Genomic DNA, 24,357 nt, shown 5'->3' on the forward strand with positions numbered 1-24,357 from the left:
TATGCAAAAAGGGGAAGGAACCTAATGTCTATAATTTGATGGATAGGCTGTAACACGAATGAGCCTTGAAAACATTATGCTAAGTGGAAGAGGCCAGTCAGAAAATACCAAATATTATGCTTCTATTTATATAAAATGTTTAAAATGTGAAACACACAGTGACAAAAATGAGACTAGCAGTTGCCAAGGGTTTAGGGGACAAGGAGAATAGGCAGTGACTGCTAATAGACACGGGTATCTTTTCGCAGTGATGAAAATGTTCTAAAATTGGATTCTGGTGATGGTTGCAGAAGTCTGTGAATATAATAAAACCACTGAATTTTACACTGTAAATGGATGAATTTATCTTATATGAAGTATATCTCAAAACTATTTTTATAAAATTATGAAGAATTAGCCAAGTGAACAAAGTCTGGAAAGACAGGTCAGGCAAAGAGAAGAAAAACAGAGGTAAGAAATGGAAAGCTACAAGAAATGCATGACTTCTCCGGTTCAGTGTTTGATGTTGATGAGACTGCACAGGTGGGGAGGAATGAGCCTTGCAAGCCATGCCAAGGAGGCTGCACTTAATTCTGTAAGGACTGGACAGATAATGATGGATTTATAAGTGGAATACTTATATATACGTGGGCAACTTTAAAATTTGAGTAGACAAGCCTGCTTTTGACAGTGGGGAAGATAGCTGGGAGGAGGAAAAGATGGTCAGGGAGCCCTGCCAGTGATTCAGGAGAGGTGGAGAGAGTCTGAACTCACACAAAGAATGGGAGGATGTAGAGAAGTATTTAGAAGGAAATTGTTCAATTACTTTTCCATGTGGTTATAAATAAATGTGCATTTACACTGGAAGCATCTCTCTGCCTCTTATTGTAGGCTTCTGAGTTCCAGAATTAGACGAGCAAGATCACCTGCTTCATTCCTTTCAGGTTTTCTTATTATGAAAACAGCAGGGAGGAGTGGAGGAAGATGCGGGAAGGATGCATTGTGACATCCAATTATACTGCTAATCTCTGGAACTGGCAAATAGGAGTCTATTCAGGGAAATGCACTTCTTGCCAGTGGCATCTGGCAATTAATGTTGAAATGTGGTTTCCAGCTTGCAAAGAACTTAGGACTTCACTGCAGAGATTTAAAGAGAATTGGCACTCATTGCTTTCCACATCGGTGTGCTCAAAATCAAAATCCTGCATAAACGTAAATATGAGCATATAATGTGCATTAAAGGTGAATTTATCCATATCAGTCTTCAATTAAACTCAGCAAAGCTAAGAAATAGTAATGTTTAAAGCCCTCACCTGGAACACAAGACACCGATGTAGGCACATCTTTGAGCTCTGACTCCAGGTCTCAGTTCTTGCCAGGTCACCACCAGCTCCGTCCACTATTTGCCAAATGCGGATTCCCCAAGCCTTCTCAGCTCTCAGGCCTCTGACCATGCTGCTCCATCTGCCCCCAAGGGAACTTCCCCAGTTTTGTTTTTTGTTTTTTTTTAACCTGCATAACTACTTCTTTTTCCAAACTCAGTTGGCACCTCAACTTCTCTTCAAAATGTTTCTTAAATATTCTGGCCACAGTGCTACACCTTCCACCATTCCCAAAAGAGATACTAGGTTTTCCAATTTCCCAACGCTCTATTATCAATTCTTACACACTTCCAATCTTTCACTTAATTGAATTTTACAAATTGAAATTTATAAAAATGGGATGTTTGGGTGTCTGTGTCCTGCAGTCAAAGTGCCTTAATCTCTCAGAGTCACAATTACCTCATCTAAAATCTGTGGTTAATAACAGATAGCAGGACTGACCTTAAAACTGGTTCGCAACCTTGTCTGCACATTGAAATTAACTAGGAAGCTTCAAAAAAATACATATGCCCTTGTCCCATCTCCAGACATTTTATTTAACTGGTCTAGGATGTCACCTGGGTTTTTGAAATGTAAAAAAATCTCCACCTGATACTACTGTGCAGACAAGTTTGGGAACCACTGCCTCAAGGAGTTGTGAGGATTATATGGGATCATGTGTGTGTGAGTTGGCAGCACATTGCCTGGTCGGTACTAGACATTTAAAATAATAGCTGCTGCTATTATTTGTGGACTTTTGAAAGATTTTATTTATTTGGAGAGAAAGAGAGAGCAAGTGACCAGGGGGAGGAGCAGAGGGAGAGGGAAAGAGAATCTCATCTCAAGTAGACACCACGTTGAAAGCAGAGCTGGATGGCGGGGCTCGACCTCACGACCCTGAGATCATGACCTGAGCCAAAAACCAAAAGTCTGGTGCTTAACCGACAGAGCCACCCATACGCCCCTGGACTTTTTAAATGGAAAAACCATACCTTGCTTATTTTTTGACTATGGCATATCAGTGAAATATGTAATACAGGGATGGTAGCACTCAGTGTATTTTTTATTAAATAAGTTAAGTAAGTCAGTATTAGATGAATGTCCCTCCAAAGATCTTTCAGTCTTATAGGAAAAAGGGGCAGAAAAACACAGAACTCCAGTAAAATGCAGCAGGGAGCAGTTGAGCTCAGAGTGCTAGGGCAGTATAGAGGAGAATGGGGCAAGCGTACTTGCCCTGATCGAAACAAGGAGCTAATGAAAAAGATGAAGGAGGGAAAAAAGGAGGAGGATAATAGGACCTACCATTTATAAGGCATTGGATTTTCTGCTAGGCACTGCAAAAAGCTATGAAGTTCCCCAATTTTACACATGAAGTTAAGACCCAGAAATTGAAAAATTTGCTCCAAATTATTCTCATCCGTGGCAAACCCAGGATTGATTTTTGAGTTCTTTACATTCTAGATTCAGTTACTTAACTGCTGTGTTGAACTGTAAGAACAACGAATCACCACACACTTCTGAGCAAAGGAGTTTTATATGGATTTCTTATGCAGGGGTCCATGAATTAAATGGCATAAGAATCTGTGCCCTTCTTAGGGTGTTTCTATATCCATCAGTTGGTCAATTCTCAGCTCAGTCTTTACTTTGCTAAAAAATTATGATGAACCTGAAACAACTGGATGTCAATAAAGAAAAAAAACCTCTTAATCCATGAACTCATACCGTACACATGACTCAACCTGAGGTGGATCTTAGACCTAATTATAAGGTCCAAAAAGTAGAAAACATCTAAAGGAAAACACAGAGGCAAACTTTTATGACCTTGGGTCCAGCAAATATTTCTTAGCTCTAAGAGCAGAGAAAACATTTTTTCTCCTTGAAAGTCACAGATAAGAAAATGAAAAGCTAAGCCACATACTGGGAGACAACAGTTGCAAAATATGTATTTCATAACGACCTTATACCTAGGATATATAAAGAACCATTATAACTCAATTATTAGAAAACAATCCAATACAAAAATAAAAGTTTTTTTTTTTCAAAAAGAGCAAAACATTTGAACAAACATTCAACAAAGAATGCGTATAAACATAAAAGAAGCAGATGAAAAGTATTTAACATCACTGATCTTAGGGAAATGCAAATTATAACCATATGTCCTATACTACGCATGTACTAGAAGGGGTAAAATTTAAAAGACTGACCAAACCAAATTTTGGCAGGAAGAGCACATAGCTCTCTTATACTTGCTGTTCTATATTGCTTGGAACGCAATGGTATATCCAATTTAGAAATGATTTGGCAATTTCTTTTTTTTTTTAAGATTTTATTTATTTGACAGAGAGAGACACAGTGAGAGAGGGAACACAAGAGGGAGTGGGGCAGGGAGAAGCAGGTTTCCCGCTGAGCAGGGAGCCTGATGTGAGGCTTGATTCCAGGACCGTGGGACCATGATCTGAGCCGAAGGCAGATGCTTAACGACTGAGCCACCCAGGCACTCCATGATTTAGCAATTTCTTATAAAAGTAAATATACCGTATGACCAAACTATTTTCCTCCAAGGTTTACCCATGAAAAATGAAAATATACGTCCATACAAAGACCTCTGTGTGAGGGTTCATAGCAGCATTATTCATAATAGTCCCAAACTAGAAACAACCAAAGTATCAGTTTGCTGGTAAATGGAGAAAAAAAAGGTGGTGTATCCATCTATGGAAATAGATGAAGCAAAATTAAAAAGAAACAGATGATTGACAGATACAGCAACATGAATAAATTCAAAAGTATTATACCGAGTGCTTCTATTCTATAAAATGCTAAAAAAAAAAAGGCACAGCAATAGTTTTGGAATGAGGAGTGGGGGGGTGGGGGGAGGACTGGTTGCAAAGGGGCCCAAGAGAACTTTTTTTTGAAATTTCAGCAATGTTGTATATCTTGATTATGTTGACAGTTACACTGTGTGTGTATGTCAAAATTCAATAAAATGTCTAATTAAAATGTTGAATCTTGTTGAATGCAAGGTATACCTCAACAGAACTGATTTGAAAAGAATTCACAGAAGGAAAAGAAGGAAGGATCCCCCATCATTCTGGTGGGTATAAAGAGTATGTGAGAGGTTAGACCACAAAAACACAGTGTAAGTGATGATACTTTTGAAGTCAGGCATTACCCAAAGTCTACACTAATGTGAAATAGACATATGCACCCTGTAGAAAGTGTTTTATTTAGATTATTTTCTGCTACACCAACTGCATTTAACACAGTGTCTGACACATAGAAGTTGTTTGAGAAACATCTCTTGAATGCATTAATTTCTGCGTTACCCTAGCAGATTAGCTCTGATTTACAGACTGGCTTTTCTTTTTCCTATCTGTGCAGTTAGAGTTTGTGATTAATATTCCTTTTTCTCAACAGAGAGACTAAAGAGATGAAACTTCAAAATAAGAAATGATACTATAATTTATTGTATAAAATGGTGAATACAAATCCTACCACTGGTTTTACAAAATTATAATTAGTATGAAAGAAAGAAAAACCCAACTGTGGTATGAGAGAAATCCTGGTAGGGTTATGAAATGTAATGCATTGATAGCCAACACTTCAGGTGCCACAGCACCTTCACATGTGGAAGGTGGAAAGAAACTGACTTTCCACATTTGCCTTGAGGTAAAAAGAGGATTCAGGATGCTGTGCCCAATGTGATAGCCTATGGATTTTCCATTTATGTCCCTTCTATCTAAATACAACAGTACATCTCAATCCTCTCTCAGCCTTGCCTGTGAGCAACATGAAAAAAAGGGGGGAAGAGTTTATCATTCTATTTCTGTCAGCATATGTTCAAAGAACAAATCAGAAGGCAAGATGAAGGCAATCGGGCTTTGCTGAGTGCCCACTAGGTTGCCAATTCACATACTCTATCAGTACATGCACCACTTCTATAGTGTAGTGATGATTTCCATTGTGCAGTTGGGAAAACAGCTCAGGGAGGTTATACAACTCACTGAAGAGAAGGAAGAGCATGTATTTTATTCAGCTTCTGCCAGAACTCATTATTATGAGTGAAAGAGAGTAAAATTTCACTTCCTGTTTTTGAACAACAATCGCTAGGACTTGTGCAATTAATATGTGCCAGACACTATTATAAGTTGATAATTTACTTGTATGTGCTCATTAAATTCTCAAAATAACTGTAAGGTATAGAAGCTATAATTAATATCACTTTACAGATGAGAAATAAAGAGATATATGCTTATTTATCTTGTTCAAATCCATACTTAAATTGACAGTATTAAACACAGAGGCCTGGGTCCACTCTCTGCTTTTAATTCCCGCCTTTTCCAAGGGTTGGAGATAAAGACAGTGAACTCAGTTGTGAATAAAACACAGGCTTAATGAATGCCTAAAATAGGGGAGACCAATCCAAGTGCTCTCATTTTTTTCCTTAATATTCAGAATATTTGAATCTACTTCTCCTTTCACAGATCAATAGATAACTTTGAATGAGAAAAATTGTATACCCCATTAAGTAGCAATGCAGTTTCCATTCTCATTAAATTGCTTATTAAAAAGAAATATGAAAGTATTAGATTGTGGGTTTTTTGTGTTTGTTTTTGACCTATTTTCTGAGCATAATGCTTCTATATCATCAGCCTCCTTTCCTCTCTCCTTTTTTCCTACATTCACTTTAAAGTCAAAGACATTTAAGTTGGTAAGTAGTAAAAGAAAAAAAGAACCAAAATCACACAGAACTAGAACCAGAACCTGTGCGCCTGCTGATCAGTCAGAAGCACGTACATTGTTATCACATTGTGGCTGGCATATGCTTGCTGGCTGGAATGACAAGACACACCCAGGCCCTGTGTGCAGGAGGAGAACAAGTCAGAGACGGAAGCTAGTTGCCATATTCAAGCCAGGAGGAACTTGAACCTTTGCCCACCAACAAAGAAAAGCAATGTTTACAAAATTATTGCCATTTCTCTGTAAGAATTACTAACATCACCATCAATGCCCCTCGTGATTTGGCACCATCCTGTCTTCCACTCTCTCTTCTCTTGCCTCTCTCCACGTGTACCACGCATTTCAGAAAGTTCCTAGGACAATTTATTTAATACTAACATGTCCAAACTGCCCTTCCTCTGGTTAGACTGTTTTCTCAATGAAGACTGCATTCTTCACTTACCCATTTGACTCTTTCTTCTTTTCTTCATCTCTACAAATATTTACTGAGTACCCACTAAGCATAGACTTTGGTATAATGCCTTCAAGGTCTAATCCACTGCCACTCTTTCCGTGAAATTTATCCCAACATAGTAGTAATAGGTTTACTGATCTTTGACTCTCCCTTCATTGACCCCGTCCTCCCAAAAGCAGTAAATAAAGTACTTATAAAACACCATGCTGTATGAAAATTAATTGTAAACTAGCCCATCAGCCTTACCAGACTGAGGGCAAGACAACCTTCATCCAACTCTGATTTCCCCATGCCTGTTACAAAATGTTAGTTGCGATGACTGGGAAAACAAAGGGGGAGGGATGTTAAATAAACAATATAAATATTCTCTTTCAGAGGGCTGTGTACTAAAGAAACACTAGTACGTTAAGAAAGGCTGAAAGGGAATTCTAATTACCTGATTTCAAATGCTGTTTTTTTCTACTACCTCAATGTCTATAGAATTTAAAAATTAAGAAGAAAAACAGGGGTGCCTGGTTGGCTCAGTGGGTAGAACAGGGAGGTTGTGAGTTCAAGCCCCATGCTGGGTGTTGAGATTACTTAAAACAATAACAAAAACAAAACTCTTTCATACCAGATTAATTAAATGCCTAGGGCCTTGTAATTTAAAGTGTGGCCCATTGGCCATCACAGTCAGCACTGTCTAGGGACTTGCTTGAAATGCAAAATCTCAAACCTCATCCCAGACCTACTGAATCCGAATATCCCTTTAAAAAGATATACAGGTGATCACTGTGTTAAAATTTATGAAACCACAAACATCCTCATTTAGTGAAGCAGGGCACTATAATTAAAATAACCAGAGTTGAACAGGCAACCTGTAAGACTGTGCTTGATTGGGACCAAACTCTTGCAGACTAACATAACATTTAAATCCAAGCAGCATGCAATTAAAAGGGTTCAAATAAATGAAAATGTAAATACGGGATCACTATTATCCACAATTTATCTAAACTAAAAACAAATTTAATTCATAAAGGACGGAGGAGTGATATAATATCGAGTTAACGTAGTTCCTCCTCAATTTGAAACAAACAAAATCCATTTTTAATATTATTTTAGAAGATTTTACAGATGTTAATGAATAAATTATCGGTGTATCAGCATATCAAATTTGTCCAAGATAAAACCAAGCGTGAAACCAAATCATTATAGCAAAGGCCTCTTAAACATCTAGGATTAAAGACAATTTTCATGTATTATTTCTTTGTTAATTATTTTCCTATGTTAAAGACAGATGAAAAAGAGAATGTATCTTTCCTATCTCTGATTCCAGACAATGGTCAAGTGCAATTATGTTAAGAAATTGTATTCTGAGGGTTGCGGAAAGGGAGGTGGGTAGGGGGATAGGGTAACTGGGTGATGAGCGTTAAGGAGGGCACGAGATGTGATGAGCACTGGGTGTTATTCACAACTAATGAATCATTGAACATTATATCAAAAACTAATGATGTACTATAAGTTGGCTAATTGAATTTAAATTAAAAAAAATTACATTCAGTTCTTGGCCTCTATCTTAGTTTCTTCCCTTTAAAAAAGAAACTTATAAAAAATTTATTAGGAAAATATATATTCCAACAATTTCATTTCTGAAAAGCTATTATGCCCTTAGTCCTAGATGCTAGATAAAAACTAAAAAAATCAGCTGTTTCCTCTCCAGAATGTCCTCAAGATTCTTTTGCCTTAATTTATAAATAAATAAAACAAATACATTTGCCTAAAATGAAGGGGATGAATTGCTCTTTCCCTGACTTTCAAGACAGCTCTATATTTTAAAGGAGAAAAAAAGGGGCCTGGAATGTAGCTTTATACATCCAAGAGACTGCCAAGCATGAAGTCCTGAGTTGAGAATATGTGATGCATTTCTCGAATGAGACTAAGTACAATTGTTTAGACTCTGAAAAGTGACATCGTATTATCTTGAGAAATAAATTTCCCTTTGGGGAAAAAACCAAAACCAAAACCAAAATCAATTCATTGATAATAAACTGTGTATAAAATATTTTGTAAAATCCATTTGCATATATAATCTCATCTGAGCCTGTTGAAATATTAATCTTGTCCATAGTTTACTGAAAGAGGAATTGATATCCATAAGGCTAAGTGACTACTTAAGCTCAGTTTCCAGGTAAGTGAGAGAGCCAATAAAGAACCTGGATGCCCTGACTGCAAACACATATATTTTTTAACCATCTCAATGTACATTTACTAAGGAAGAAGAAATGGACAAAATGTTCAGTAGATGATGCTTAGTTGATATAGATATTAGTCAAAGCTACAATACAGTCTTCCGTGAAAGTGTTTGTCTTTCTCGTGGACCATGTAATGTGCTCCTAGATCCCACAGTAGGGGCTTCTTAATTGTGCTATGTGGTTTGCCTGACTTGTCACAAGCAGCACTGAACATGCAAAAAGATTTTACCAAAACATGTTCATAGAGTTTCCATACATCATTTAATATAACCCACATGGATATTTTCAGCCTCAGGGAATGTTCTTATCTCCATTTTAAAGGTGGAGTAGCAATGGTTGGGGGTCAGGATGGTAGGATATGCCACTTGTGACTTTGACAGAAGAACTGAGAAAAAAACTGAGATGTGTATGTTGATGACTGTAAATTTTGGCTTCTGGCTAAATAGCATGAGTTCAGAGCACTGAAATGATTTTCACTGCCTACTCCAATAATACACCCCACTCACATTCCCTGTTTATTTTACTATTAGCAATACATTGAATTCTACCCTAGCCACAAATGTTCCTAGGACTGAAAAACAATTACATCATGAACTTAAATTCTCCTTCTGAAGGAGCCTTAGAAGAGTGGGCATAGAGAATAGAAAGGGCAAGTAGAGACAAAGAATAAAGAAGGAACCAAAACGAGAAGACTGTGGGGAAAACACATTACTTTACAGATATGAGCTTGGCATTTCTGTGGGAATCGGATAGCATATAAAAAAATCAACTATATATTTTTTTATTTGAGTGCAGTTAACACACAATGTCAATTTAAAAATGAAAAAAAATGAATTCATTTAAAAAACAAATCTCTGATCAACCTTTAAAAAAGAATGAGCTCCAATCAGAAGTGAGAAAGGAATTCTCCAACAGTCAGAATTTTATAAGAAGGAAAAAATTCTGCCTTGGAAAGTTGAGAACCTTAATCACTAAATATTTAGAATGAGAGGCAATGCTGTCAGGAAGATTAGCTACTTCATGCAAGGGACTGGGATGGAAGGTGCTACAGGACCCCTGTAATGTGAAGATTCTTCTGTGGGTAAAGACTTACGTAGTAGGTTAATCTGACTTGTTTCTAAAATGGGGCTTGTTAAGGCTAAATGACAGTGGTAGAGCCTAAGATACCTGGAATCTCATCTCTCTTTAAGCAAAATGAGTTAATCAGAGAAAGACAATTATCATATGATCTCACTCACATGTATACTTTAAGAAATGGAGGGAAAAAAAACAAGACGAAATCAGAGAGGGAGACAAACCATAAGAGACTCTTAGTCATAGGAAACAAACTGAGGGTTGCTGGGGGGGGGAGGGGGATGGGGTAACTGGGTGATGGACATTAAAGAGGGCACATGTTGCAATGAGCACTGGGTATTGTATAAGACTGACGAATCACTGACCTCCACCTCTGAAACTAATAATATACTATAGGTTAATTAATTGAATTTAAATTAAAAAAATTAAAAAACTGTTTGTTACAAATATGTAAAAAAAAAAAAATGAGATAGACCAGGGCCAGTGAGTGAAGTGGTAGCGTTGGAATGAAAGACTCCCAGTGGGTACTACTTAGGCATTCCTCTCAAGCCTTCGGAAGCTGCACATTCCTTCTTATAAACCATGAAATTTACGGAGAACTCTTCTTTTTAAAATTCCTCTAAATTGTGTCTGTTGCAGCGGCTTTGTATGCAATTACCTTCAGAGGTAATTGGCTTCTTCTGTTATTATGCGTAGGTTAACAAACACCCTAGGAACTGAGTAACAGCAATGAAATGAAATAAAATAAATCAAGTCACAAATATACTTCCAAAATATCTCCTGCCATGACAAAGGGGAACATCAAAATGTGCTGCCAAAAGAGGAAGTATTCAAAGAATAATAACTTGCTCTTGTTTTCTGAAATTATATTTGGCATTGCCGTGAAGATAAAGGATATGGAAAACAAGGCATTTTTAAAAAATTGTATAATGAGTGAAATTACTGTAAGTTATCTTCACTGTTCTTTTTATTTTATATTACAAATACAAAAGTATATGTGTTTAGAACAGAGATATTACTGTGATTATTCTATATTTTAGAGATGAAAAGCTATTTGAGGATGTTTTAGGCCCTGAGCCATACTTCTACAGGGTACTCAAATTTGACTACAAAAGGACACAATATCTAATCTATAAATTAGAACCTAAGATGAAATCTGATCAGAAACATGTATTAAATTTTCAATGTGCTCAGAAAAAATAGAAGATGGCTCACATTGAAATATTATATATATCTATATTTATATTTATATTTAAACATACTGAAAATGAAACCATTTAGGACCTAAAGAAATCAGTGCATCAGCTGGCACATGTCCTACTTGGGTCTGAAATGGCAGTATACTGAGCAAGTCCCAGAAGGAGAGTGATTCCCCCCCAAAGGTCTCATGATGGTGCCACTGCTCTACATATGCTCCAAGCAAGGAAATGTACATCCAGCTGAAACTAATAAATAAAAGACTGGTGTCCCTCTCAGTGGGGGGAGGGCGGCAGCTTGTTAGGCCAAGACGCACATGCAACATGATAAACAGGATGAGAATAGGTAGGGAAAGTCAGTGATCCAAGGATCACCCCACTCTCTCAGAACAAGGGAGAAATGTTCTAGGGCTGATCTAAAGTTCATTGTCTTCATTTTGTTTTTCTACACAAGATTCCCACTTGTGCCCTGTTCTCTAACATTCCTTAGCATATAGAACACTTCTCTTTGAAATATATGTAACAATTATTATTTCCTGGGACAGTAAGACAATGGTGTGGAAATCTTGCAGAGTAGCTCTGCAGAAACTGAAGACTGGCTATAGGCAAAATATTTAGAGCTCATTCAGGAACGGCAAACAGGTTTACCTTGAGTACCAACTGTGACTGGCCTTTAGGATCTGCTTCACATCTTGGAAGGAGAATGCTTTTGAGGCTAGATCCAAGCTCAGTGGGAAAGAGCACCATGACACATTAGCAAGTTTTGGAATAGGTACAGGGTGTGGGGTAGGGACACACAAAGATACACACATTTTAGAATGTATTCACAAGCGCACTTAAAATATTTTGTCTTCCTATGTGATAGGGCATAACATATTTTTTTTTTCAGATCCTGAGCTAATGGTAAAATTTGGTTAAAATGGTAAAATTTAAAAACATTATTTAAAGTTATAAACACTTTCTAAAAATCATTTCTAACATAACCATCAGCCTGGCAAAGACTGTATCTCAGTTTTCTAATAAGTAAACAGATTGAGAGAAAGAAACTTGGAACAAACATGATTTATGCCCAGTAACAGCTTAGAATGGTAGAAGCTAAGGGCCAATATGTAAAGCAATGGTTCTTAAACGGTTAAACTTTGGGTGTTTATAGAACATTTGATAATCTGATAATTTACACAAACTTCATTCTAAGAGAAATGCCCTATGAAAACCCACAAAAATTATGAGCAAATTCTGAGGAGTCAATACCTTCCTGAAATGCATCCACTGACTTCAAATCCTTCACTAAAAGCATGAAGGCATCTTATTCAATTGGGAAGCACTTTGCTCAGTGCCTGACAGATAACATACATGCTCAATCAGTTAATTTTGAGCAAATGAGTGAACATGAAGTCAGGAAATTCATACTGAAGTTGTGTCATCATAGATATATCACTTTAAAACTCTGAGCTTCTTTTCTTAAAAAGTCCTGCGTTTTTGGTGATTTTCACCAAAATTGGATTTTGGAGAATCCCAATGTTTTCGAAGAAAATTTAACGTTTCCTAAATTTCAATTTGTTACAACTTCTGATAAGAAACATCTGTGTCCTTTTGTAACCTGAATGTCTCCTCCATTATCAGATAAATAATGAAAAAAATAAATGAGGCTTGTTGGCTTTTGTGTGTTAAGCATGGACTCAACAAGGCTGAAAACTTGTTTTGATTGGAAGGTCAATTAATTTTCTCTTGTGTCCTACACACAGAACATACCCCATTCTGTAGTTTTAAAAACACGTAGGGTGGCACAAGAATATAGGGAGTCAGAAAAGAAACCTCTGTCCCAGGAAATTGCCAATTCTAAACTGAAAGCAGCAGCATATTTTTGCACTGAAAAATGCTTATGTTTTTAAGGAAATGTACTGAGTTTTAGTTGCCAACAGATGTTATGGGTTTTTTGGTCATCAAGTTATATTTCCACTATACATGTTTGCCCTTTAGATCTCCGAGTGCATTACAAAATAGTTCTTGAAAATGTAATCTATAAATAACCCTAAGAAACAAAATAGAATAAAACTGGGAAAAATGTAATATAGTGCAGTCAAAGACCAAGATTAGAATAAAAACTCTGCCACTTACTAGTTTTGTGATTTCAGACAAGTCTTTTAACATCTCTAGGCTTTGTTTTTCTGATGCATGATAAGGTGACATTATTACCTGCCCCGACTGACTCACATAATTATTTTGAGTCACGAATGTGCTTTGAAAACCTTAAAGTTTGTCAAATCAAGTAAGAAAGTAAAATCAGCAACCCTTCTCACCTTTTCTCTAAGATGCCTACATTTTAGGGCCAAAGCTCATTTAACTGGAGATAATTTGACACTTGTAACAAATGACTGGCACCAAAAATGCTTTGCTCATTAAAAAATGGTTTAACACATAAATGAGATAAATGTAAGATAATGAGAGGCAGATGCACAAAAATTACCTTAAATTACACGGGGGTTTAAAAATTACGGGGCAACTGCATATAGAAGACTCAAATCATCAAAAAATAATATGACATTTGTTGGTATTCATACAAGGAAATTCATGTGGCAATGTTCCTGCTTTCAGGAGCAAACAACAGTGGGGATTATCAAGTTGAGCACATCTGGTTTCTAGAGAAAATACCAAAGAGAACACATGCCATGTTGATGTCTGAGTTTCAGAGGGAATGGGTATATCTGATCTGTCACCAAATATGCTGGAATAAATATCAGAATGTTGATACAATAATATAAATATATACTGTGAAAGTTATCAAAGTAATAACTATAAATCTGTCAGATATACTTGACATGATACTCCAACAAGTCAGATCAATTTTAAATGAATGAATGAATGAATGAATGAGTGAATCTACTATGATAGTTTCGATCTATTAACAAATTTGCTTTTTAAATAAATATTTTGGTGGCCTTCACTGTCAAACTTCTGAAGGCCTCAATTCCCTCATTGTTAAATGGATTCCCACAACTTCTCTCTCTCATAGGGGTTGGGATGAGGATGCATTAATATTCATAACAGCAGTGGGTACAGTATAAAATGCTAAGTACATAGAAGGCATCGTAATTCTCATCCTGTTTCCTATTTTTGTGACGTGAAATGAAAAGGCCATCTTGTCTCCTTCCATAGTGAAAATTCATAAAGTGAACTTAAGTTTGTAAATCTAAGTGAACAGCTAAAATCTTAGCAACTTTTATTAGCCAACACTTGTGATCTTTAAAAGTTACAATAGCCAAGATATGGAAGCAACTACACACACACACACACACACATATACAGGCAATGGAATATCACACAGCCATAAAAAGGATGAGATCAGCAAGCTTGGGGGCTAGGAGGTCCCAACACTTGTCTCCCCCACAAAAACAATAAACAAACAACTACAAACAGATGAAAATAGCTCAGGGAAAGCTGTGAACTACAATGAAGAAGCAATCAAAACACTGTGGGACTCAAATCTGAGGATGGCCAAATAGAAAACCATAGGAAGCATTTAATCTATGCCACCCCGCCCCCTCAGTCCGGGTAGCTCAGTGCCAGGAGGAATCCCCACAGAGAAATTTCACCCCATAGGAAAAGGGAGAACCGAAGAACCCCAGCAAGCCTCACCACTATGGAAGTTTGCAGCCTTTGCTACCAAGGATTTGCACAGTTTTCTCCAATGCTGAGCCCAGCTGGTGGAGCCTTCCAGAGTCCCTGCTGCTACATCCCCTCCCCAGGGCTGGAGCTGTTGTTGCAGTAAGACGTGCCCCTAGGGTCCCCAAACCCCACTTTCTGGGATTAGGATGCATGCCTCAGTGCTTTGCCATAAATGTGACTAAAGCTGCCACTGCTCTGAGCCCTGCCTTCCAAGTTCCCAGGTCCTGGCTCTGACCAGTCATTGCTGAGGACCACCTGGCAGATGCTCTGCGCCCTGCTCCTGGGTCCCAGGTCATGGTTCTAGCCTGTCGGTGCCGGGACTGTGCCAATGCCGCTCTGAACACCACTTTAAGTATATACGATTCCATTTGTCAATTATTCTTCAATAAAGTAAAAAAAAAAAAAAAATCGAAACTCAAAAAAGTGTACTAGGTATCAGTAACATCCCAATTTTTCAATAATTTTAGTGAATTACTGTATAGTTATATGTATGTTCAATAAAAATTATATCTCAAGTTGGAAATAACACATTTTCATCATAGTAAAATCACAACACACACATATACAAATAGACAGCTGCACAAATATTTATAAGGTTAAAGCTGAGACACTTTGGCATATACATATGAAAAATTATTCATTTAGATTTTTACAAAGAAATTATTAAAGGATGCTTTATGTTTTAAAATTATGTGAAAAAGCAGAATATGCAATCTCTATTAACATATATATATATAAACCAAAAGGCAGATTATGCCTGGTATAAAAGGAACTAAACAGAAATATAAAATATTTCCAAGTACTGTGTGCTTTGAGTGATGGGATTTTAAGTGGATTTTTTAGGGCTTTTTTAAAGATTTTATTTATTTATTTGAGAGAGAGAGAGAAAGAGTGATCAGGGATGGGAGGGGGAGGAACAGAGGGAGAGGGACAAGAAGACTCTGCACTGAGCATGTAGCCCGATGTGGGGCTCAATCCCATCACCCTAAGGTCATGACCTGAGCCCAAATCAAGAGTCAGACACTTAACCAACGGAGCCATCCAGGTACCCCGGTTTCTTTTAGCTTTTCAAAATATTTTTCTACAATGAGAAAATAATACTTCTGAAATTAAACAAGTACATATATAAAAGTAAAATAGAGCAGTAAAATAGAGAGTAGATATTCCAGAGGGTATCATCTCCAAGTGGAATCAAGGAGGATAAAAAGTAACGCGAGTCTTGGGTAACTAACAGCAGGGCCTCACTTCTTCCTTTAGTGGAGAATGTTTACTACTGGCAGCCTTCCCAATCAAAAGCCAGCTCTCAAACAATAATAAGGATACTGAATTTATCAACATGTCTGGCAGTTGTCAGCACATACCATACATTCCTCCTCCAGAGTCTATCTTTATTACCAACTATCAGATCTATTCAAAACTGAACAGATTTTCAGGGAAAACTACTTGAAATGGAATCCTCTACTACTCGTCATATTACCAAAGATATTCTGTGTGTTCATTTTCAAAAGTGCATGGGTGAATCTCTGTGGTCCCATGCCCTTTGGGGCTATGTACGTGAGTTTCTACCATATACTATAAATCTTTAACCACTATTATATACAAGGGGGGAATCAAAACTTAGTAAGTTGAGGATCATGATATGGAAAAGTAGGGAAACCAAAAAACTTGGTCCTGTTGACATTGTTTAGCTATCGGATAAGCCAAAAAATTGTCCGTTTATAGACCTCTTGTTATTTGATAAAAATCTTGCTGTTAAATAGCTTTTTGGGGAGTGTATATGCTGAAGGCATCCTAATTTATGCAGCTTCATGGTCCATTCACCCACAATTCACCTGATTTCATATGTAGGTGCTCCTTTCAAAATGACATGAAATAACAAGGCCTACAAATAATGTCTCATTTTCAAGTCATAAAGAGTTTCAACAAATCCTGATTTGGGTAATTTCTGAAAGTTGATAAATCACTAATGTATATTCAACAACTAGCATATTATGAAGAAGTAAATCACTGAAAATTATTGGATCTCCTTATTCTCTTCTCCCAAATTTTTTTTCGCTAACTCTTCAATTTGGGAAATGAAATTCAAAAGATTTAAAAAGCCTCATGTGATCTATCTTCACATAAACTTCTCAGCCTACTACCTAAAACATGTCAGCTCTAGGGAGTTAGGATTTGTTTCATTATATTCCTGATATTAAGTTAATTCACAGAGAACTAGAAATTTCTCTACAAATGAAAATACACACGCACACACACATGCATGCCCTTTCTTTTCCAGTTTCAGTGATTTATTGTTGATGACTGCAAAGAGCTAAGGCCAACCTGAATATAAAAGTTAAGATACCCTAAGCTCAAGTCTCAGTATGAAAGATTAAAGGTAGACAGACAAACGCCTTGGGTTTTATACTTTTATCTACTTATGACATAAAATGAACAAAGTATTGAGAAGCAGGGGTCTGTAAGCATTAAGGAGAATTCATTCACAGTTTTCTTGGTGTGCTGGGGAATATCTTGTAAATGAGGTCAAAGAAATGGCAAGAAGCATATTTATGTAAGAGTAAATGGCAAGATAATGTCCAGATTCATGCGTCACATGGAATGAGTATTTAGTAAATATTGGTTAACATAATAGGAACACCTTCCCTTGACTCTGAGCCAAAAGTAAAGGGGCTAAAGAAGAGAAATGTGTCATTTCTTATTATTTTCATTAGAAAAATTGCAGGATTTTCCAACCATTAAATAAAATGAGGAATTATTATCCCTCTTTAATTTAAACCTTGTGCTTGTAGATTGAGCTGATCATTGTAATGAAAACATTTTTTTAAAATATTACACACAATGTAATTCGTATTTATTATTTATTAAGCAAATCATTACTCTTACTCCTAAGAGTCTAAAATTCCATCATTTTACTGCCTTTGGAAATGCACATGGACCATAAGCACAACAATTAAAGACACCTACCTTTTATCTCTCCCTGTTCAAGGGAGATAAAAGAAAGTTTCATCTTGCTGCTATAACAAACTACCATGAATTTTATGGGACTAAGATCAAGGGGTTGGTAGGGCTAGTTCTTTCTGGAGGTTATAGGAAGGAAATTCTAAATTACACTGTCTTTCCTCCTCCAGCTTCTGTGATCACATAATCTTCATATTTAGGCCTTTTTGTCTTACTCTTATAAGGACTTATATGATTATATTTAGGTTTCACCTGGATATTTTGGAAAAACTTTCCTATCTGAAGATCCTTAACTCAATCACATCTGCAAAGTCTCCTTTGCCATAAGGTATAAGATTCACAGGTTGCAGGAATTATCAAGTGGATATCTTTGGGAGGCCATTATTCCATAGTTTGAGGTAGACGTCTACCTATACATAGATCTTGACTTGACAGTCTTGTAAAGAAAAGTATCAATAATTAAAATCAATCAACAATGATTAAATATAAAGACTCTCAGTAATAAAGAGATTTATGCAGGGATCTCTGGAGGTCAAGAATGTAGATCACCAGTGGATCTCACCTCTGGAAATTTACTCAATCTGTGCTGTCCTTAATGTAAATATTCTGAAAGACCACACTACTAAATATTGAATTAAAGTAATTGAAGGTTACAAAGGGGCTTTAAACACTTTGGAATGATGCCTGCCTTTGATTAAGAATGTACCCAGGAAACCATATCTGCATTTGTCTCCATTAATTAAGAAGGCAAGAAAATGAAAGTGTCTTCAGTGCAGTCAAATACAGCTGTAATTCTTACAAAAATCCAGAAATTAAATTTAAGCTAACTGATATTATAGTTTATGTACTGGGAGGGTAGAGAGGGAAGGGAGAAAGATGCTCACCTTAAATAATAAATCCTTCTTCCCATAACGAAGCTCCTTCAGCTGGGCTTGGATTTTTTTTGACTGTAAGAACAGAAACATAGATTAGTGGCTCAATTTCATTTATATTTTCGAACTTAAAGATGAAAATTATTTTAAACTGTACAAGAATGAATTTTGCAGTCAAGCAAAAGCTTAATCTCTGCCTTTGAAGTTGGACATCCAGCTAGTCTAGGCAGGAGGACAAAACCAAAGTCTGTGCAAAAGAACCATGTTGTTTAATTTTTGTAGAAATTTTACTTTTTAACTTTTAATTTTTTTTTTAAGATTTTATTTATTTATTTGACAGAGAGAGACAGCGAGAGAGGGAACACAAGCAGGGGGAGTGGGAGAGGGAGAAGCAGGCTTCCCTCTGAGCAGGGAGCCTGATGTGGGGCTTGATCCCAGGACCCTGGGATCATGACCTGAGCCAAAGGCAGATGCTTAACGACTGAGCCACCCAGGCGCCCCTAACTTTTAATTTTTGAGTATAGTTGACACACAATAGGAACCATATTGTTTAAAAGGCAATATTTAAAGAAAGTAGTTTGTTTCTCTCCCCAGCTTCCCCTCCTGCCAAAAAAGAATACACACACACACACACACACACACACACACACACACACACTGAATTTTAGTCACCAGAGTATGTCCAACAATCTAATTTTAGATGCTAAATATACCTATGTATATGTATGCCTCAGTTTTCACTGCTTATTTACAATTACTTCCTTTTTAAGATCAAATATGTGAAATTTAAACTGACAACCAAGTTTGAATTTGACTTATGTCCAAAGGGAAGGCAGCAAGCAAATGTGACAGGAAGCAAAGAAAACAGCTAGAATGCTAAGATGCTGAGGTGAAGGGTGTTTGCTCTGTAGAAGAACGCACTTTTTAAGAGAACTATGCCAAACATAAAAGTGCTTTATGACAAGGAAATTTCTCTCAGCAGGACATGTTTGACTACTCATGGAAATATACCTGGTGAGCCACAGATGATGATCCTGTCTTCCCATTTTTCCAGAGAAGACCCAATTTCAAACATTCTAACATAAGGACCTCAGTTATTTGTCCTGTGTCTAAAATTACAGGTTCTGACCCCTCCATAGGAGAACAAAAACACAAATAGATTATCATAGTCACATAAAAAATGGTAATTGAAAAAAATAGTAAAATAGGTGAATAGGAATATAAAATGGTACAGTCACTTTGGGAAACAGTTTGGTGGTTTCTTATAAAGTCAAACGTACATAAACTGCATTACACAGCAATTCCTTCTACATACATGTTTATAGTATCTTTATTCATAAGAGTCAAAAGCTGGAAACAACCTACAAGTCCATTAACTGGTAAATAGCAAACATTTTATGGTACATTCATGAAATACTACAATACTGTTGAGCAATTTTAAAAAGTGAATTAAATACTGAAGCATGTAACAGTGTGGATGGAAAAAAAAAGTGTGGATGGATTTCTTTTTTTTTAATTTTAATTTTATTTTTTTAATGTGTCACTCTGGTGAGTAACTAGATTTTTTTAAATTTTATTCTGTTATGTTAGTCACCATACATTACATCATTAGGTTTTGATGTAGTGTTCCATGATTCATTGTTTGCGTATAACACCCAGTGCTCCATGCAGAATGTGCTCTCTTTAATACCCATCACCAGGCTAACCCATCCTCCCACCCCCCTCCCCTCTAGAGCCCTCAGTTTGTTTCTCAGAGTCTATCGTCTCTCATGGTTCGTCTCCCCCTCCGATTTCCCCCCTTCATTTTTCCCTTCCTGCTATCTTCTTCTTCTTTTTTTTTTTAAACATATAATGTATTATTTGTTTCAGAGGTACAGGTCTGTGATTCAACAGTCTTACACAATTCACAGTGCTCACCATAGCACATACTCTCCCCAAAAGCATTATACTATGTGAAATAATCCAGTCATTAGAAGCTATCTTTTGTATAATGCCATTTATATGATATTCTAAAAAAGACAAAAAGATAGGCTAGTAGTTGACCTTGGCTGGGGATTTGTGGTAGAGATTATAAAACAGCAGGAGAAAACTTCGGGGATGATGATGTTCTGTATCTTTAATATATACATTGATCAAACCCATCCAATGGTATACTTAAATAGGATGAATTGTATGCAAGTTGTATCTTAATAAAATTCAATTTTAAAAGTAGTTGGCCATAGTATATACTAAACACAAGATCCTCATGGGACTATTATAGCCCAATAAACTGTGTTGATATGAAGGTCCTCTTCAACAAATGAAGCCCACTCATGTTTTTTGAAATATTATAATTTTCCTAGCTTACACTGAATGTATATGAGTCTTTCATGGAATCAACTGCAGCTATACTATGGTTCAGTTTGTTGTTATATTCAGAACATGTCTAATGATGCAAGATAGGAGAGTTTGCCAAGTAGGAGACTGTTAATGATGGTGTTATAATTCCATTTCCATAAAAAGTCATCCTCTTTCCCTTGATATGTTTACTGAAAGTGAAATGCATGATATAATTCATAGAAGACAATGAGCCATCATTGTATGTGTAGGGTTGATCCTGGCTCTTGAGAATAAAAACTCTCACTTGAATCCCCCAGCCTCCTGAATTTATACTTCTGCTTCAGGATTCTACATTACAGCTCTGTTCTCCTGGCATAAAATTCCCCAAGTAACCCCGAATAATGATATCTCAGACATAGCATCTCTCTCTTGTTACATTAATTTCATCTCCAAGATATCTGCTGGTTTTCAAGGATATCCTTAATTTTGTGCTACTGATTTCAGTAAAGAATCATTTCTGTTATCTTTTCCAACTTCAAATGCACAGTTGATTGGCATTGTCTCCCTCCTGTTTCATTCTGTTGTCCAGGACTCATTTATAGCCAGGACAGTCCCTAAGGTAAACAGACTTTATTTATTTATTTTTCCAAACGAATGTTGACCAATATCAATGGGGAATGAGAGTTTACCACTACATATGGTGTGCGTGATTTGCTCAATTTCACTTCTACTCTTTCAAATAATTAATGCTCTATTTTTTAAGTGTCAGAAAAGACTAATTTTAACCATTTTGGGTATTCATTTTAATGCATATTTATGCTGAATGCACAGAATGCAATTTAAACTTTTACTCATAACTTGAATTAATTATTAAAACATCAATTTTTGTGTCATGCAGTGATTCATTCAGGAACTATAATAAAAGGCTACATATCTTTGTGCTGCACTAAGTTAGCAAGAACAGTTAGATTTCCTGAGCTTAGTTAAGATTATTTAGAAATTTTTTTTTGGAAATTTTCATCACAGTCAGTCATCACTTCTCTGCATTGTATATTCCAGCCATCTTCTAATGTTCAGTGAGTTAAAAAGCAAAATCCTATCTAAAGATCTAAGAGTATGCACAGTAAGAATAAGTGCATTTTGAGTTGAGTGCATTTTGTAACGCACATTGATCTAAAACCCCATGACATTTTGTTTTCTTTTAGCTTCCTAGGGCATCATTTTGAAAAGTTAAAATTGTCAGAAGGGTAAACTTCAAACCATTGAGTTATTACTATATTGGGGATGTTAGTAATTTTTTTGGGTGGGCAGCAAAGCAAGGTTTATTGAGTGATAGCAAAGTGATAGTACAAAACTCCCAAGGAGGGAGGGGACCCAAGAGGTTGCCGGATTTTAGTAATTTTTAAAACTAATAATTTTAAATGTCATTTTACATGTTGATGCCTGTGAGTCATGAAGTTTTCACAAGTCTGAAGTAAAATTAAGTTTGTGATAATGATGATGCTGATTGTAAGTATAATAAAAAGATGGAGAGGAGAAGGTGAAGACAAAGAAGGTGGCCATGATATTTTTTTTATTTATTTTATTTTATTTTATTTTTTAAAGATTTCATTTATTTATTTATTTGACAGAGAGACAGCACAAGTAGGCAGAGCAGCAGGCAGAGGGAGAGGAAGAAGCAGGCTCCCCAGTGAGCAGGGAGCCCCATGCATGGCTCAATCCCAGGAGCCTAGGATCATGACCTGAGCTGAAGGCAGACACTTAACCAACTGAGCCACCCAGGTGCCCATGATAGAATATTTTAGCTAGTCTCTGACATTTTTCTTCTCTACAATTCATGTCCAAGTAGCATTTCCTTCATGATATAACAGTGAAGATGATTGTAGTGGTATTTGCAGTAGACCCTACTGTTTTCAATATTCTGCCTTGGCAAATTAAAACACTGGCAACCCGGGGCACCTGGGTGGCTCTGTCGTTAAGCGTCTGCCTTCAGCTCAGGTCATGATCCCAGGGTCCTGGGATTGAGCCCCACATCAGGCTCCCTGCTCATCAGGAAGTCTGCTCCTCCCTCTCCCACTGCCCCTGCTTGTGTTTCCTCTGTCAAATAAATAAAATCTTTCAAAAAAAATAAAAATAAAACACTGGCAATCCATTAGGTGTCAATGGGATCTGGATATTTATTTATCTATGAGTAGTTTAGGGTCACTGATTTAGAAGACAGCTCCTTTTTAGCTCCTAAACTGATAGAAGACATTACTATTTTGTTTTGGTGGTAGTGGTGGTGTTAAAACAAATAATTACATTTATTACCATATTCTTGGGAAGTGTTTTTGTGACAGGAAAAAAAAAAAAAAAATATATATATGCCTCTGTTATTGCCCAGAATGTTAAACTCTAAATTTTTTCTATAAATAAATAGATAGGTCAAATAAATAAACTGATTTCAACATTATGCAGTACTAATATTATGAAGCATCTAGGAATTCATAAATTAAAATGCAGATATAATATATCCTCTAAGGAATTGAGATTAATTTAAAGAAATGAATCATTCATGAACTAAGGGGCTAAAAAATACAGGTGGACCGAGATTGTTGTTGCTGCTTATTTATTCATTTGTTTGTCTCTAAACAGCACAGGCAACTTTGCCTAGGGGTCATCTCTCTCCCGAGAGTGTTGCGGGGACTCTGGGAACATGGTAACCATCTCAGAATATAGCTTCAATCCACATAGTACTTATTCAAAAATCGGTTCCACTTGCTTACCCTCTTATAAGTAATATCCAGAAACTGCGCACTACTCATATAATATTTCTAGAAACCTAGCAAATTAAGCAACGTAAGTGTCTATGTCTATTCAGATAGAAAAGTATAATGAAGGAAATACTACATTGGCTCATATCCACAAGCTATTCAGTTTGATTATTCATTTATGGAGCATCAACTTTTAGTTTCCATGTATTGAAAATTTCTACTCATTTCATGTACAATATTATTGTGAAGGCATTATAAACAGGTTATTATATTTCATGTTAGACTCTAACTTCTGTGTTGAATGGCAAGGACTTTTACATGTCCATCAGGGAGTATTCTAAAAAAAAAAAAAATCCCAAGGTCTGGATAAGCGCATGACCACCAACCTAATGACATTTTCCAGACTCCATTCAGCTTGGCTAGGCATGTGACCTACGTCTGGCAAATAGGATGCAATGAGACATATGTTACTACTTCCTAGCTGGACTTCTAAAAAGCAATGCTTGTGAGTCACCAGGTAATCTTCCCTGTCCCTTCTGCTAGAAGGTGATAATAACAGGGAAAGGTCATTGGAACAAAAGGTAGATCCACAATTAGAAGATGATAGCGGTATTTCACCAGCTCTGTGCCTTACTTCTAACTACTACAGGAAAGGGCTTAAACTTTTAACTTGTGGAGCCACTGTTCTTGTTCTATCTATACCATTTTCCTTCCCCCTTCTTTAACAAATATTAGATCTACATTGTGGTATGTGTGG

The 24,357-nt window shown here is 36.5% G+C and overlaps 1 protein-coding gene across 1 annotated transcript in view; it reads right to left on the reverse strand.

Moving 5' to 3' along the window:
* LUZP2 (leucine zipper protein 2) overlaps positions 1–24,357 on the reverse strand; it is a 251,799-nt gene that overhangs the window by 97,407 nt on the left and 130,035 nt on the right. Inside the window, exon 5 of the mRNA XM_045895281.3 lies at positions 18,541–18,603. Coding sequence (XP_045751237.2) covers positions 18,541–18,603 — 63 coding nt within the window. The remainder of the gene's footprint in view (positions 1–18,540; positions 18,604–24,357) is intronic.

This window comes from Mirounga angustirostris, unplaced genomic scaffold (assembly GCF_029215605.1).
Source record: "Mirounga angustirostris isolate CCGP_5_RB_7025 unplaced genomic scaffold, mMirAng1.0.hap1 SCAF_13, whole genome shotgun sequence".
In the NCBI taxonomy this organism is placed as follows: domain Eukaryota; kingdom Metazoa; phylum Chordata; class Mammalia; order Carnivora; family Phocidae; genus Mirounga; species Mirounga angustirostris.